This window comes from Athene cunicularia, assembly GCF_003259725.1.
Source record: "Athene cunicularia isolate RWA chromosome 2 unlocalized genomic scaffold, athCun1 chr2_part1, whole genome shotgun sequence".
NCBI lineage: Eukaryota > Metazoa > Chordata > Aves > Strigiformes > Strigidae > Athene > Athene cunicularia.
Genome location: NW_020799095.1, coordinates 90,910,422 through 90,928,639, shown reverse-complemented (window position 1 = coordinate 90,928,639; position 18,218 = coordinate 90,910,422). Strand labels below are relative to the sequence as shown.

The window sequence follows — 18,218 nt, the reverse complement described above, 5'->3', positions numbered from 1 at the left end:
AACTCATAGGAAGGCTTTTCTTTGCAGCAATTCTGGAACACATAAAGATGCTTTGTTTTCTAAAAGAAAGTGTTCCTAGCATCTTTTGCAAAGCTGGCAAACAAATAAAATCCACTTCAGTCCATATTCTCTTCTTCTAACTCTTCCAAACATAAAACAGTCACTAAAATAAAATTCCTGTTATTAAACATGAGGTAGGCCTTTCCTTTGATGACTGTTTTTTCCCGAAAGAGAACTCAAATCCAGGAAACATGGGGGAAGATGCAGTCATTTGAAGGGTGCAGAATTCATCGTTATTGTTTGCCAGCAAAAGAACAACAGTGCATAGGAAAAAGCATATACTAAATAAAAACTAATTGCATTATAAAGAGCACCGGGCATCCTATAAAAACCTGTTGCTTAAATGTGTCTTTAACAATTTATCAGCGAATGATCTTTATGCAAGGGAGCCAAAGCAATTAGCTGGGGTTTGGCAGATCTCTGCACTCCTTTGACATACCCTGTAGTAAAACAGACCACTGGAAAAAAAAAAAAATCCTATATACCTAAAAATGCTGGACTTGAGGTTCAGATTTTTTACTAGGGTCTTCTCTGTGTTAATTTGCCATAATAAAGCATGTTACACACTATTCATTTTTGTACCTTCTCTTCTTTCACTACACCTACCCTTTTTGGTTACATGTGCCTAAACCAACTGCAGAAGTGCTTGAATCAGCTAGAACTGAATTAGCAAATCGGTTTCACCTCAAAGTGGACAGGTTTAGTCTCCAGATTAAGGTTGATTTTTATTTATTTGTATTTTTAAACTTCTCTAATTAACGGGTAACTACAAACCTAGCTATGATAATGAAGTAACAGGTCAACCAACACTGCCTGTATCTTTTTTGTGGTTTTTAATTTAACACACTGTTTTAATATATAACCCTTACACCACCAATGTAAACGGCAGAGTAAACAGCAGAGTAAATGGCAGGTATGTACTATTTTCCCTCTTAAGAGGTGCTGTAATTTTATACACTAAGATAACACCTGTGGATCAAGCAGTGTCTGAGTTTTGGATAGCTGCAGACTGCAAGTATTGTGAAGATGTGACTACAGATTTGCTTATACTTACCTTCTTTCCAAGAGGCCTAGGAAAAAATGTATGTATGTACATTATACTGGGTGTTTTGTGCTTTTACAGACTGGAGCTCTGTTACTCATAGGATGTGGAGTATAATGTTGAGTTTTGATTCTTCTGTAATTGCAGAGTAAGGAGAAAAGAATTGGGCTCTTGCTCTTCACAGATGGGAAGATGTGGTCTTTGATCTTAATGCTAGAACTAGTAATCAAATGTTGGTTTCCTGGCTTTTAATGTGTGAATGAGTTGAAAGATGCTCTCAAGTAGGCTAACAAGCCATGTGTAGTGGGTGAATAATGCTTCATGTAGCTCATTCTTGACACATTTATGATATAAAACAAATGTAGGAAGGTCTTTTGATCCGTGGGTTAAGGCTGCCTGTGTTTATGGAGACAAGACTGGAGTATTTGGGGGCTTTGAAAAGTATCCACATGCATGATTGTATGTTTGCCTTTACCCTATTTTTGCTTATTTTTGTGTTTGCTTGCTACAGTGCTTTCTGTTAGAATAATGTTAACTTTGTGTTAAGATTCACTTCATGTGAGCTTCATACTACATCTTTCCTGAGTGGAAATAGTGTGGTAAAATCTTGTTAGACCTGTAGTGTCTATACTTGGGCTTGGGAAATGACAGTGCAGCTCTTAATGGCCATGCAGCTACACAAAACCTGCTTATTTCCTCTTCATCAATGAATGGCACTGAGTGCTTAAGGAAGTCAGCAGTTAAATTTTGCTTGGAATGATATGTGAAGGAAGATCCTCCTTCTTGTCATTTTATTTATCATTAACAGCCATTATAATTTCTTCCCAGCAGCAATTACACTGACATCACCACATCTAAATCAGAAATGACACTGGAGTGGTTATATTATGTTGACTGGGCATCACCTAATTTTGAAGTGGCATTCTTGCCCCATCATTATGATTATATCCCTTTCTAATAAGTAATATAAGAAAATATCTACTTAATGGGAAAACATACATATTAATATATTCCATGACAAACATGCTAACTTTACATATTAATCTTGGTAAATAGAAGTCATGTTTACATTTTTCCTCTTTGGTACACTGTTCTCTTGACAGCTTGCTTTCCCTCTGGTTTTATTCTTTCCAATCCTAGTGTACATTCCACTGCCTCTGGTCACCCTGTTAGTCACAGAAGGAGAAAGCAGGTCACATCCGTCTGGTTAAAGAGGGGAAAAAAAAAAAAAAAGAAAAAAGAAAAAAAAAAACAATGTTACTGGGTAATGTAATATTGCTGCTCTCCTCATTGCATTCAGGTCTGCGTGAAGGCTCTTGGATATGTGCAATAAACATATGTGTGTGATAATGAGATTGTTGGTGGAAAGTCATCTTGAAAAGACAAGGAGCAATTAAGCTTGCTTACTTATACAAGTTAGAATGACAAGATGCCATTGCCGGCCCCACTCATCCATATAATAGGGTTCTCCTTCCCTGCTTAGCTGTATTGGGAGAAGCATTTCTTGTCAAACCTCTGCCATGACTCCACCATAAAACAATCTGCCTTCTTCCCTTTTATACACAGTTCATTCTCACACTCTCATCACTGTCCTGATTTCAACTGAGTGCCTGCTAGCAAGCACCTGAATCAGAATACTTTAAGAATTCAATGCAAAGCCTTCATTTAACTGAGTATTTATTTGTAAAGGTGTACTCTCTTGTCCAATTTTAATTAAATACTTAAAGATGTCAGTGGGGAGATGTGCAGGTTGCTCACAAATGTTTAATAATGCAATGTGTAGAGTCAACAAATAATGCACCTTCCTTTTGCTATCTTGAAGATTTAGATAGGATATCTTGGATGCTATTGACAAGGAGAGAAGTGTGGAACAATAGGAACATATGATAGTTAGTTTTAGATAACAGTAGCTATCCTTATGCATCTTGAATTGAATGATGAAGCCATCAATTAGAGAAATAGCCCTCTGAGTATATATCATTGACAAGATGAATACCAGTACATTGTATTTCTGGATGGAGATCTCGGTGATCTGTAATTCAGAAAGGCACTGAATAGTATATACAGTCACACTAATCCTATGATATTGAAAATCAGAAGCCTTTTGTCCTCTCCGTGTTTCTTTGTATTTTAGCTACTAGACTCTTTCAGATAATTAAAGTATTTGTACTTTATATTTATTACTTAAACAATGCTTCCTCACTTAGTATCAAGATGCCATTCTTCTCCACATTCAGCATATTTAGTGGACACTTTCAGGGTTTAAAAGAGCATGAGGAGTTCTTTCTAGTTGTTGTCTGGTCTCAATTAATTCATACATATAGGCATGGTGATCCATTCACAGCCTATGAACTCTGTTGGAGACCCTCTCCATACCAAGGAACAGAGAGGCATCCATGCCTTATGTGGCAGAGCCTCTATTTTTAACCTAGATTCTCCCATGTTCTCTTTAGAATGTCTAATAGTTTCTATCCCCTCTGCTTCTTCCAGATCTGGTGTTTTATTTGCTTTTTTTCCCCCTTTTTTTTAGCTTTCATAGTCATTAGTGTTATATTTATACCAGAGAAGCAACAGAAAGAAAAGCTAAAGAGATAGGAGTTGCACTATAATAAACAAGGAATTCTCAGCACTTGCAGTTTCCAGTTAGTTTTAGTTCTTTTACCTACATTTGAAAGTGAGTGAATATTCCATGGTCAGGGCCAAAATTTATTCTTGGATCTGTGCATAGGTAACAAATGTACTGCAGCAGAGTTACACAATGAGAATGGCTCTGTAGAAGAATAAAGAAATAATATGAGGAAAGACTGTAATTAATGCAGTGCTAGACTAACTATAAAGTACAGTTTAAGGAATGGGAATAAGCATTCACGACCATTATCTGTTTTATTATTTTTAGTGGAGGTTTTTTTTTAATATGGACTCTTTTGTGTGAAATCAACTTTATAATCTTTTCACAGGAACCTAAATGTTTAGGTCCTCTTCATGTTTGTTTGCTTGTATGCAGAAGGTCATTATATTTAAAACTGGATCCTACCATGGATGCCAGTGATTGTTGCAGTGAAGAAGAATTCCTAGAGCCTTAGGGGAAAAAATGGTCACCGCCTTTCCCAGAAATATTTGAAAGGACTAATGAAGTTTGGTTGATCTCAGTGGTATTGACAATGTATGGCCTGATGAGGGGAAGAAAAAAACCCAGGTCTTTCAGAAAAGCAGCAGGAAAAGGAAATTTCTGTAGCCTTCCCCCTGCTAAATCTAATCAAATGAAACCACCTACAGGCCAATAAGCTTCTTGAGTGCACTTTGCCCTGAAAACAGTGTTTTATTATCACCCAAAACATAAATAATGCAATAAAAGAAAATGTTTGAGGTCTCCTTAATGAGCTATTGTTAAGGCACCCTTCGCTCTTATCTCCTTTCATAGCCTGATGCAGAGAGCAGCATCCAGTGGTCGAGAGTGTATTTTGAGTGCTGCTAGGAAAGTACAAATGAGAAAACAGACTTAATTACACTGCTTACTGCATCTAGAGGTCCATGTGGTTTGACCGGCTGTGTTAGGACACCCTGTAATTTGGAGGAATCTCTGTGCACTGGCACCATAAATGTACTGCTATCCAAAGGATGGTTAATAATCTAAAGTTGGCTGTTAACATTGCTGGAGCTGGTGTCTATAATTTCAGCGAGTGACCTGAATGACTCTGCAATGAAAGACTGAAATGTCACTCTCCTCCTTTACTTTGTTTGCCTTGAGCAAAGACTGCTCCAGATTGTGTACATCCACCGAGGTCCAAATGATGAAAGGGCAGCACATAAGTGCAGATTCATGGCTCTGCTAAATCTCCCTGCTCTGGCAGAATACTAGGAAGCATGGGGAGGAGAGCATGGGAGAAAAATAGGACGGTCTCCTCCAGAGCAACTTCCACTGTGGCTATCTTTTCCCATCTCTGAGTGTATAAAGGCAAGGCTGGTTATAGGGACCTGGCTCTCCCATGCTCTGTAGCTGCCAGCCACCACTAAATCAGACCTGATGCCTGTGGCTAAAGGCAAAGCAAATGGTTTCCATTATCCAGGTATTTATTTTGCACCTGCTGCTGTGACATCTGTGTAATAACAGTTACGTACGACAAAAGGTAGGCTGACCTGACTTTGAGTATTTCATCATTTCTTCTCATTATGCTGAGTGAGCGAGTGAGCAGAGGACTCATATTCTTCTCGGGATGTGTTACAGACCATCCAGCTGAGACATCTGTGGAGTGGCAAGTGCAAAGAGCTTTACCTTTGCGGTCAGGAATCTTAAACCCTTGTTTCTGTTGTGTCTTGATACCACTCAGATGCAGTAAAGGAGTAAAATACTATCAGTAAATTTCAGAAAGTTCAGTATTTGCATTTCATTTGGAAACCTGTGACATTCTGGCATATTTTCACTGGAAGGCCAGGGCAATGCTGATTGAAGATCAGTGTCGGCATTAAAATATACAAGGTACGGAGAGCTGGTGTGCTTCAGAGCAAAGCCAGCCTGCCAGGCACAGAACCAGGGCAGCCCTGGGGCAGAGGGTAAGACTGAGTCTTAGGGTTGGGGGCTTTTTTTAAATACAGAGTTGAACAAAAAGCCTAATTCACCCACAGAGCTCTGAGACTGTATCTTCTTGGAGTAAGACAGGTTCTGAGTGCAAATAAGCATGTTTTCTTTAAAATCATTCAGACCTTCATTCATGTTGCCTGATGTACAAGTGTCAGAAGTGGGGGCTGTTCAACCTTTCCACTTACTGTGTGATAGATAGGAAAGTACTGGAAAAGTACCATTCTCTGTATTCCCTCTGATATAGTATGGCTAGCTGTCAAGGACCAAAAAACTTTTCCATCGTTTGGATAAGTGTGGATGTCAGCTGTACTCTGGCAAAATTATGCTGGAAAGTCCCAGTGAAATCTAAGCCTACATGACTGAGTTCATTCCCCTCCAGCCATCATGAAGGCACTATCAAAATTTTGTTTACTGAAAGATTTAAGAAGCACTACTGCCATTTATATATGACAGGTGAAGTCCTGACTATATTTCCAGAAGCGAAGAAATCATTGCCTTCACCTTTGCACCTTGCATTTGTCTAAATGTGACTTAATGTCAGAAAGGTGGAAGAATCTAGAAAGCAAGGACACTGGCATTAGTTCTCGCTGCAGTATGTTTGTGAAGTCTGCTGTTAGATTTAGGACTGTATCTGATTTACATTAAAAAAAAAAAAAAAAGAAGCCTGTTGCTACTTGTTAAACCCATCTAAGATGAAGAATAAACTTTGGCTTTCCTCCAGTCACCTGAACATACCATCACCACCAATGTCCTTTTTTGCCCCTGCTATATACAGTCTTTTCCTATACAGTGCGTTTTATCACAGCCTTCCATTCATCTTATGGGACTCTGGTTCATACCATGTGAACTGTTTTGTACTGCTACCATTTCAGCTTTGTGGAAAAGAAAGAATATTTGGCTCCTTCCTCTTTCCACCACGAGGTGTATTTGGTGATCGCTCACAAACAAGAAAAGAAGAAATGCAATAAAAGTAGCCTCATCACATTAAAGTGTAGCATTAACAGACAGAATGAAAGACACTGCAAATTAAATCACACAGGTGAAGAGAGTCCTTTGTGGGATGTTTTGTTTTTTTTTTCTCCCATCTCACTGGAAAAGATCTTGTATATTGAAAACAAAAAATGATGTCTGTTCCTGTCGTAAAATAGAAACCATATATATTTGCCATAAGTCTACTCAAATTTTGTTGCAGAGCCTATAGGCAAAACTCCATGTGCTTTGTTAGGTTTCAGCATGTTACGAGACAAGAATAACTGACCTCCCTCCTGCAAAGGGAGAGAAAAGCCTGAAACACTTCCAGCAGCCTCCTCCTCTATGATTAGTTCACCTTTTTTTTTTTTTTTTTTTTTTTTTTTAGGGAGGCAGAGAGAAAGGGGAAGAATAGCTATCAAATAAGTCAGGATTCTGGGAATGAAGAGGAGAGCTGTTTTTTAAACTAGGATGGACAATAACTTGTCCCTCACACTTGAATTCATTTAGAGAACAATAATACCTGAGGATTGGAGGGTTGCCTCTTTAGCAGTTTCTCTTGAGCAAGGCTTGCTTTGCCACCACCCGTCATCAGAGATTTAGAACTTCCAAAGCTGCTGCTGTTGCCACCACTGCTCTTTCAACATCAGCGACTTGCAAACACACTGAATTTCCCAAGACTTAGGGAGTTATCTGGAGGCCCTGGGAAATTTCACTATGATAGGAGGTGAGGCAGGTCTGTGTTAGAACTGCTTTTTCCAGCAGTATGAACACACACACACACAGAGAAGTAAGAGCCAGGCTGTCCTCAGAGATGGTTTTTACACTGTTTCAAGAGCGTTATTCTTGTTCCTCATTTACATTCCCAGGAGAGGAAACTGACTCGATATCACTCTCATTTGTAGGCACTTGTGATAGCAGATTGAGGTTTCCCAGCTCAGTAAGAAGTCAAATGATCCAATAACTGACTCTGCATCTCGATTACTGGGAATACAGGAGAAATAAGATACTTTCCACTTCCTTCTGGCTACTCTTGACACACCCTATTCAGGGAGGAAAGGTACATTACGCTGCTTGTATGCAGGGGTTATTCTGAAAGTAACACAACCTGAGGAGAACCCCTCATTTTAGGGCTTCAATGATGGATTACACACAGGTGTCAAGGGGCAAATAAGCCAGACATTTTCAGCAGTATCCTTGAATAACCTCATGAAATGGTTTTCAGAACTTTGAATGCAAATAAAACTTTCCGATAGGCTGCCAGAAACGGTCATGCCAATAATGTCATGCCAATATGAATGAAGTCAGAGTGTTTTTCTTTGTAGCAATCAGACATGCCACACAATGCATTTCTGTGGAGTTCTCTTTTTTGGGTGGTTGAAATCACTTGGCTTGCGGCCTCATGCCTCCCAGCTCACCTGAGGCATGCTGTAATCAGCCAGAACCGCGCTGCATGTCAAGTCTTACTGCTTCCAGAAAAATATACAAATTTCCCTGCCTTCTATTCCCTTTGTGAATTAGCCCCTTAGGGGTACAGTTTTAAGACAGCACGCAAGAAGCCAGTGCATAGATCCTCGTAATGCATAATGAGATTTGTGTGCCTGCCTACTTCCTCTGAAAATGAACTCTGTAACAGCAGAAGTGACTTGGTCTGGCACTCGCTTGGTCCTTCTGACCTCCCTCTTGTGATGGAAGATAAAGACTTCCCCCCTGCTTCTTTTACACAAAGCACAGAGGGTATGCTTGCATGATGTACTGTCTGGTCCTGCAGTAAACTGAGATGTTTCTTGAGGTTTTCAGAGTCCTCAGCTCCAGTTCTGAAGAAAGATAAGGTTGTTCAACACTTCACAGGATAAACATGGCTTAAGAGTACAGGTGCAATGAGACTGACTACATGTCCTGTGACAGACAGCTTGAATGTAAAGTTTTTGCTTCAAAATGACATCAGAAAGCACAGTAAGTCCAGGAGAGCTGTTTCTGACAAGTAGAAAATTCTCACCTGCAAAATAGGTGTCAAGAACTCATGCTCTTTTCAAGCCCTTATTTGTTACAGCACTATGTAGGATTTAGTAAAGTTTCCCAGTGAAAACTCCCCTATGCAGAACCATGTACATTTTTTATATATGGCCCGTTTGTGACATTTTTTTCAAGACCTAAAAAAAAAGTCAGAGAGAGAACATGCTATAAGCCACCACCAAAACCTCTGGGCTGCTCTGGATTGCAGGAAGGTTTCTTGCAGTCCACCAGGATCCATGCTGAGTGCCTGGGGAGTTGAAAACTGCTATTGTCTCGTGATAAGGGCTTTAGTTGAAGCAGGGTCTGCTGGAGGCACAGCATAGACTACAACTCGTGTTGAATCAGCACTGCCAAAATAGCCAGCATCAATTGCAGTGATGTCAAAAATCCTCCTGCCCTATAACCAAAGTAAAGAATGTGAGCTTAAGGGGGGGAAATATACATTGGAAAGTATAACTGAGATCAAGGTATTGTGTGCCTGTGCTGTGTACATAGAGTTTTGTTGCCACTGCTAAGAATCAGCAGACCATACCTGACAGCTTCTTATTTTTTGCCTTGGGCCTGGTCTACATGTAGTTTTGCACTAGTAAAACACAGCTAGTGCAGTAAGTGTTTAGCCCCTCTGTTACCATTTCGTCTTGTCTAATAATGCCCAGCTTTAATTTATGTGTATATGTCTGCTTGTGAGAGGCAGCAAGAACATACCAGCAGAGAAAAAAAAAAAAGAAAAAAGAAAAAAGAAAAAGAAAAAAGATTCCTGAGTACCTATCCAAGGAGTTAATGCAATGGGGCATATGTGAAGGGGTTAAAACGCTACACAGGTACAGATCCTGTGCAATTACAAATGTTATTGAAATAAAAACCAGAAACAGGAAGCCAAAAAACAGGTCCCTAAGGCAAGCATCTGTCTTAAATGATATCATTTGTCAAGTTTCCAGCATCTTGTGGTTGTGAACACAAAAAGAAGTTCTGTGTTATACTAAGGACATTACATACTCATTAGTTGGAATGTTCCTGAAGTACATAATACAGGATTTTCATTTAATAAGAAGCAGCTACTTGCCACTGCGTTGTACATAAAGTAAATTCTGGGCATGCTAATTGCCATTCAAGGATGTTCTACCTAATTTTTGACAGGTTTTTCTTCCCCTCCCCCTTGAGACTACACTGTAAAAATTGTGAGCAGAATGTGTTGCTATCGTTTAAAAATCTTTTAGAATATTTTCTTATTTCTGAAATATGGATTCCTGCAATGATGACTATTCAAGGCTTTAATGCAGATATTAAAGAAAAAAGAAAACCAAGTTACCTATAGGAATATTGCATCAAGAAAGAAAAACGCATATTTTTTTACATATATACATACACACACACACACGTATGTATCTCAGCACAGTAAGTCTTCAAGTCGCCCCCCCCTCCCATCTCAAAGAACAAACCTAACTGTAATTAATTGGTATAGTTCCTCTATCTGAACACTATTAGTGCATTAGCGTTAACTAATATATAAGCTTCCCCCTCGCTGCCCTGCCAATGACCTTAACTTCACATGGTAGGAAGGCCACTTGCTGTAGAATAGAAAAGTAATTTATCCACCATGATTGTTCAGCTCTGGCCCCTCTGTAAAACAGTGACTGACAATTGTGTGGTATTATGGATGGTACGTTTGTGGTGTGTACAATAGTGTGCAGAGCATCAAACTCACTTCCCTGAACACTGCAGGCAGGGTCTGAAAAGTGATCCTAGAAAGAAGAGACCACTTGCTGAGTGTTGGCCCACCATTTTCAAATTTTTTTTTCCCTCCAAATATCTGCCCCCCCCTTCTTTTTTGCCCTGAAGAGAGATCAATATTGTTTTCTCAGATTAAGTAAGAACAGTATGTAGTTTTCCATTCATAGAAGTACATTTAAAAAAAAAAAAAAAAAAAAAAAAAAAAAAAAAAAAAAAGGAAAAGGTTACTTTGCTTTTACTTTACCTGGGATTTCCCTGCTTTCCACATTTCAGGATTTAGCATATTCCCTCAAAACATAATAAATTTCTATTCTGTAGCTTAAGGGATCCATCAGTTAAAATGTTAGTCTTTCATCTTTATTACCCTCCCATTAAAATGAAAGAAACCGGGACACACTTCAGTTTAGAAGCAGCAATTTAGTTGGTAATGTCCTTACTACTCAAGTCTTTACAAAGAGAGAAAGTGCATTATTGCTTATATTTCACACATCTATCTGCATAAGAAGCAACTAAAGCTTTCAGACACATACGATGTTAAATTTAATAATATTCTTTGATTAGATTATTTTATTACAACATTTTTCCATTACCAGTCATTTCCCGTACACATTTACATTCATAAAACCTGCAGGTTTTTCTTTGTTTGTGTGCGTGTATATGTATTCATAAAGGAAGGAAAAGATTTTCTGGTTTGCTACAGCTGTTAGATTCGAAAAGAACAGATTAATAACTAGCCACCACGTAGGACTAGGTTTTCTTGTACACTGCACCAGTAACCCTTTGCTATAATGAGGACACAAAGAGGCTCACATGAGGCTGCTCCTCTTCTTCATAACTCAAAAGCGTCACAGTGGCAATAGCCTCTAGTGCTATTTGTCTTTAGTGCAGTTGTGACACTTCGGCATGATCCATAATTTGGCAGCTATTTACCGTGACATTTCCCTTCAGTGCAGCCATAACATTCAGTGAAGCCATTATTTGGTTCCATTTACCATATAAATTGTATTGTCGTGCATGCATGCTAGCAGCTACATTAGGTACCTGAAAATGAGTAAATCTTGTAAAATAGATACTAACAGCTATTCAGCAGAGAAATTTCTTTACTCCTCAGACAGAAGTAGGAATATATATAATATCTGCAAACACTACTGCAAACTTTTCCTTGAGAGACTGTAATTATTTGTATTTACATGACAGCAGTTATTCATATCCACTTATTAAATATATACATACACACACATATATGCAAATGTACAAATATGTAGGAAACTAGTGCTTGGTAGAAATCTAACTTAATTCAAAAAGGTATTAGGAGATTCCAGCATAGCAATTAGTAGGAAGCATATCTGTAAAATGTGCTGAGGGTTGCAGGCCAGGAGAGAGAGAGTACGTGTGTGTCCATGTGCGCGTGCGTATGCACACATGTGACAGACTCAGGAAAAAAGCCAGCTCTTCATCTAGTTCTTTGTTGTTTTTCCATGGAAGCATATGTGTGTAGGAAAGGGAAATTCTGTTATTAGCCTCAGCAAACAATGCCAGATTCCTCTGTAGCAAATTCATTTAGAAAGGTAAAATTAGGATGTAGTGCTAGCAACCACATCTCAATGAGCTGCTATTATTAATAGTATTATTATTTAAATCCCTGCTCTCTACATATAGTATACTTAGTACTTCCCAGGCAAATGTATTATTATTTTTAATCATTTAAGTCCCCACTGTGCACACAGCTTTTAATACACCTTTTTTGCAAGCATATTAAGTGTATTGTTATTAATCCCTTGCTGTGACTCTACAGTATTTCTTTTCCTTGTATGTTCAATGTCCTATCATCATTTAAACCTCTCAGTGTGTGCATGCCATATACATTTTCCTATCCATCTAATATTTAAACATTATTTAAATCCATAACAGCTTACTTATTCAAAGTCAGCCCTGCTCCCATAACTGTAAGTTTGCAGAATATACTTTTAAATAATGTTGGCTTTTTTTTTTCCCCCTGCAAAATTATTACAAATCTCAGCAGAAAAGCCTTATCTGCACATTTCAGAAATACTTTTCACCCTCTCCCCATCAATAATGCTCTCTTACAGCAATCTAAATGATAAAAATTGTATCTTTAAAAACAAAAATTACTTCTTCATTCTGGATTCATTCATGGAAGAGCAATCATGTGTATCTTCAGTTACCCCTTTAGTTTAACATAGGCATCTGATGAAAAGGACAAGCCCAATGGCCATAGCCCAGCCCAAACACCAAAAGGGCTACACAATTAGTGCACTAGCTATAAAAGTTCTCCATATAACAAATTTAAACTTTTTATTAACATGTAATCAGTGTGAAAGTGCTAAATAATAAGGCTGAAACCAAAATTAAAATCCACAAAATGTCGTATCTGAATATATACATGTGAACCTTCCAAACGTTCTTCTTTTCCCTTATTTTAATCAGTGGAAGAGCCTGGGGCAGCTGCATTACTCAACATTATATATGAAATAACATATTAAAAAGAAAGTAGAATCTTGTGTGTCCAAACAGAATCTTGTTACAAGAATAACTTTTTATGACAAAAACATTTGGAATTCACTGCCTTGGAAACATCTAAACCCATTGGACTGACAGTGATCCACACCTCCGAAAATTGGGCCTCTTGGATGGGTTTCAGCACTTGTCTGCATGAACCTAATTTGAAAAATTGTTATCCAAGCAACTCCTCTGTGCGCATCACAGATGTAACCAATTGTATTAGTTTTAGTTTTATTTTGCCCTAGTACATCCTAAACATCACCTTTTTTTTTTTTTTTTTAAGATGCATTTATTGACCACAGGTACCACCTTTTCTCTGAACAAGAAAACAAACCATGTGCCTAGGAATAAGACGGTGAGAGCTTTGTATGCTCTGATCTTGTATGGTACTTGAGTCTTTGCATCTTTCTAGCATCCAGCTGGAAGGCCAACATACCTTTTGAATAATGCAAAACACACAAACCACCACAGTATTTGCAATATTAGGGGGGAAAAAGTAAGTATGTTTCTACCAGCAGATCCTGGTAAAAACAAAAATCATAGTGGTTTGACGCTCAGCTTGAGTAAAAGAGAAATGGTAAAAAAGACTCAAGCCATCCCCAAAATCCTCCAAGGTGAGACTAAACCCAGTAGTCAGACATGGCCCCAAAAAGGGACAGTTCTTTGTTGCACACAATTCTATAGGATGCTAATGACATATGCACTAAAAAATTACAATAAGAATGCATTAAATCAAAGTTAAAAATACTTTTTCTACTGTCTGTACTACTGAGTAAACCAGAAGTTTTTCCTACATGTTACTTTAAAAAATGTCACGTACAGTCAGTCCTGAATAATACCCAAAAACTAAGTTTACCCTGGATTTTTTCCTTCAACCCCTAGACATTATCAGTCTATCATTACGTTTATTATTAGGTGTATGATCTTATGAAATTTCCATCTCTCCAACTGCATACAAATGTATATAATTTCAAAAGATGTGGCAAAATCAGCCTTTAAGATCTTAGACAGTTGCTATGGAAAAAAAAGATGTAGAGCAAGCACAGTTTAAAGTATTTTATTGTTCTGGAAAATATTACACTTCTAGCTAGAATTCCTAATCTATGTCACATTAATAACATCTATTAAATGAGGAAGAATTTTCAAAACTTTACTAAACCTTTCAACTGCACCCACTAGATAGTCTATGGCTGAGCATCAGTTCGTGTGTGAGGAACTGTGACTGTAGATTTAAAATGGTCTTGCTGTTTGTAAACGGGCTTCTGTAGAAGCAATATTTGGTAAAAGTAGGAGCAGCAGCCCAGTTATGGGCAGTTACATCAAGAATCATCAGCCAAAGAATTCTACAACACAGAGATTATCTACAAAGGAGCTAGTCAGCAAGAACTGGATCAATATGAATAAATGCCACAAATATTTGAATAGTTTTTTTAAACTTTATTAAATCTTCAAAAAATATACAAGACCTGAACATACAAGAACATGGCTTAACCCCCCCACTCCCAGTAATCTTGTAATAATGACTAAAGGGGAGACCGGACAGTAAACATTAACAATAGCAAATGAAAAAGCAAGAAAATGAGATTATGTTGCAACTTGTAGTTAAACATTTAAAAGAAAATTGCACAGTTGTTTATAGTTACGAAAGACATAATTAAAAAAAGTCAAGTTGCTTTTCTTAGTATTACTGACATGTCAGAATTGGAGGATAAATTTCCCTGTGTAACCACTCAAGGCATATTAGTATGATCCATGATGCAACTGAATTATGATTATCGTGTTTGTGAAAAAAAAAATTAGGAGCATATTTTTTTCCAGAAACTTCAAGAGATTAGTAGAGCAAACAAAAGATAGAACCCTTTACTTAGTCTTGTTCTAACAATTTTAATCAGGGAATCAAAATTGCTGAATTTTTTTTTCTGGGATGAACTATATATAAAATCTTATCAAACCAGTCTGACAGACTAAATCTGCCTCTGCATTGAGACTTACTCTGTCAAGAACAATGTTCTTGTCTCACACTAGCCTAGGTGAAAGAATAAAACACAGGCCCACTAAGTCCGTGCTACAGCCACTGATTTAAGCACTTTTAAGAAAAAAAAAAACACAAAACTTTTTATTAACACCTTAATGGTGTTTTTTAATATAATATCCATTACTAAGCTTAAAAAAATAAATTGTTTCTAGTAATTCTGCGGCATAAAGTGCCCATTTTCTCTCTTCTGATTTATATCATTGTTCTGTTTTTACAGCTTACTGTTGACAGAGTGAGGTAATTCAACTACAATTTTTCCAATGTTTTTTCCCATGTACATGTAATCTACAGCACGGAATACAGACTCCAAGCCAGTGAACTTGCCCTCTGGAGACATGTCTCCAAAGTCCACCTCACAAACCAGGTCTCCTTTTTCATACATCTTGAGCAAGTGCTTCAGAGCCATTTTGTACTCGGAAAGGTAATGGTTCAAGAAGAAACCCCGAATGCTGGCAGACTTCTTCAATAGTTTTGCTGGCAATAACTCTGCTTTAATGGGCTGGAGGCCAGTAGGGTTCTGGTAGCCAGCGATAAACCCAATAACTATCAGGTGCCCTTTGGTAGCCAAGGAGTTAAGAGCCAAATCAAACATCTTTCCCCCAACAGATTCGTACACCACATCCACACCTTCAGGGTAGTCCTTCCTAAGAACAGATTCAACATTTTCAGTTTTATAGTTGATTGTACGGTCACAGCCAATGGATTTCAGAAAACCACCCTTTTCATCACTGGAGCAGGTTCCAATTACATGGCATTTTGCCTTCTTTGCAAGCTGCACAGCGAACTGGCCTGTTCCTCCGGCTGCTGCTGTCACCAGAACCTTCTTGCCTTCAGACAGCTCTCCCAGCTCTTTCAAACTGATGTATGCAGTAGCGCCACTTACCATTAAAGTAAGAAACTCGGGTTTCACAGAGGGTAGAGGAACTGCTTGTTTGGCAGGCACAACTGTGTATTCAGCAAAGGAACCTGCTTTCACGTAGGCCACAGCTTGACCCACTGTATATTCAGCACTAGCACTGAGTCCTAACGCTACCACGTCACCAACACCTTCAAAACCTATATCGAATGGGGGCTTAACCGATGCGTCATATCGACCAGCTGAGTAGTTTATGTCAGATGCATTAATGCCGACAAATCTAGAAGAAAACAAAAATGTATTAACGAGATTCATTCCTTAGCAAGTCTTTGTCATATGAGAAACCTTCAATTTGAAGTCATGGGATATGTACGAGACTTTCTCTGATTATTGGTGCATTTGAATAACGAGTATACTCCAGAGACTACTTCCATCAGACTTTTGTAGTTTACATTCTGTCACTATAGAATTAAAGATAAATTTGCTAAAAGAAAAAAACAAAACCCAAAAAAAACCACCCCAACTTATGTTTTCCTCAGGTCCATTTGACCAAACTAAAAATAATTCTGTAAAAGATTAAAGGATGAAAATTAATTGACCACTTTATACAAGATGTGAAAACACTGAAGAATAAAACGTGTAAAGCAGTAAATATGCGGATTCTGGCAACAAATTTACATTTTTGAATATAATAGTACTGTTAATGACTAACGATCATATTAACTATCGATGTCATTTGCAAGGTCATGTTACTGTAGGCAAGTACTTTTTAATTGATGGAGTCACTACAGCAAATTTGCCTTTTGATGTAGCTAATGTCAACGTTAAAATATTTTTCTTTATATAAATTACTTGCAACACATCAAAACAACCTTGCACAGAAGGACTAAAATTGTAAGACTGAGTATCAAGTCCTGCTGACCTCTAACAGGTGAAAATGGATGCTAATTCTTTTAGAAAAAGGTAGAGACACTCTCACAACTTGATCAAGCGCTAGGAGATAATGCCTAAAAGAAAGCTATGATCTAGCTTGAACATAAACAACGTTTTAGTAACTTAAAAAAAAAAACCAAAACCAAAACCCAAACATAACAGTATCTCTATGCAGGAAAAAGAAGAGAGAGTGGGGGAGATTCTGTTAACTAGAAAATGTGAAAGAGACACGTACAACAGGAAACACAAGGACTTCTACATGTGGAAGTGACAACCTGGAGAGTGTACCTGATACCATGCAAAGGCTGCAGAAGTATGCAAACAGAGCGCTTTTAATTGTGGCAGTTAGCAATAGGCTCAAATCAGATGTGTGTGTAATTCTAAACTGCTTGCACAAAGAGCAAGGAGAACTAAAACTGCTTTGCTCGTTTGGATTTTCTTCATTCTTTATAGCATGGGGACTCTGAAACTTTCACCAACGTAATGCATTACATATAAAAAGACATGTACGCATAAACATAACCATGCATAAAACAGGTGAAAGTGACTGTTGCTCTTATAAATTCTGCCTTTGACTCACTGCTCGGCCGCGACAAAAAATGCCTGCGTCTTGTTCGGAGATACAAAAACTCCTCTATTGTCCGGCTTTAAGGTAACTCCCATAGAGTCCTGCTAAAAGATGCATTAAAAACTGGTAACGGAACAGCAGTCTCCGAGGCAAACTGAGTCCCTCGGCCGCCAGGCAGAAGGGCTCGGAGCACCGAGGCGAGACGTGCTGGCGCCGCACTAGCCTCCCCCCGCGTTTACACCCCAACTTCTGCGGAAGGGAGCTGAGGGTGAGGAGAGGCCGGCGGGGAGCTGTGCTCTCCCCCTCCTCGGGTCTCCTCCCGTCCCCCATCCGGGGAGCTCATTCTCGGTAGCTGTCGGGGCTCTCGGTAGCTGTCAGGCCAGCCCCCGGGCTCTCACGCTGCCCCCGCAGCAGGCAGGTCCCCGCTCCCCGCAGGGCTGAGCCTCACTCCGCACGTCTGCTTCCGCACGGTGCGGAGCAGCTGTGCCCTCGGCCTTCTGGAAAAGGGGAAGGAGGGGGACAAACCAGCGGTAACAGTACCAAGCCCCCGTCTCCCTTCCTCTTCTCGGCGCTGCACTGCAGCGGGGAAAGCACGAAGGGGCAGGGAAATGACCCACCGAGGACCCAAACTTTGCGTGGGCCGCCCGCCCGCCCGCCGAGCAGGACTCCCACGGCCCCGTTGCTTTTGTTCTGGAGCCGAGGGAGGATGCAAACCCTTCCCTGCCCGGGATGCTGTACCGCAACTTGTGGCTGAGGGGGCCGCGGAGGGTAAGTTGCTGCTGCCCGACCGCCCCATGCCCCACCGCGCCGCGCGGCGGGGCGTGAGGCGGCCAAGCAGAAGATGCGGAACCCACGGGGCACCGCGGGCGCGGCCTTGACTGCGCGCAGGCGGAGCTGTGCCGTGGG

The 18,218-nt window shown here is 39.4% G+C and overlaps 1 protein-coding gene and 1 long non-coding RNA gene across 2 annotated transcripts; both read right to left on the bottom strand.

The window, feature by feature from the left end:
* Positions 1-858: 858 nt before the first annotated feature.
* LOC113476644 lies at positions 859-6,043 on the bottom strand. The gene is made up of 3 exons (XR_003397757.1): positions 5,240-6,043; positions 3,769-3,872; positions 859-2,305 (listed from the first exon to the last, which is right to left on the bottom strand). It is a non-coding gene; the product is annotated as an uncharacterized LOC113476644 (long non-coding RNA).
* Positions 6,044-13,192: 7,149 nt separating this feature from the next.
* Positions 13,193-18,132, bottom strand: ZADH2 (zinc binding alcohol dehydrogenase domain containing 2). Its single transcript, XM_026843098.1, has 2 exons — positions 17,255-18,132; positions 13,193-16,091 (listed from the first exon to the last, which is right to left on the bottom strand). Exons 1-2 carry the CDS (start codon positions 17,272-17,274, stop codon positions 15,167-15,169), a joined length of 945 nt encoding a protein of 314 aa, XP_026698899.1. The 5' UTR covers positions 17,275-18,132; the 3' UTR covers positions 13,193-15,166.
* Positions 18,133-18,218: the final 86 nt, after the last annotated feature.

Coding starts and splice junctions, on each gene's coding strand:
- ZADH2 (XM_026843098.1), bottom strand. CDS start 17,274: ATGCATGGTTATGTTTATGC. Junction 16,092..17,254: donor ATGCATGGTTATGTTTATGC/GTACATGTCTTT, acceptor GTTTTCTTCTAG/ATTTGTCGGCATTAATGCAT.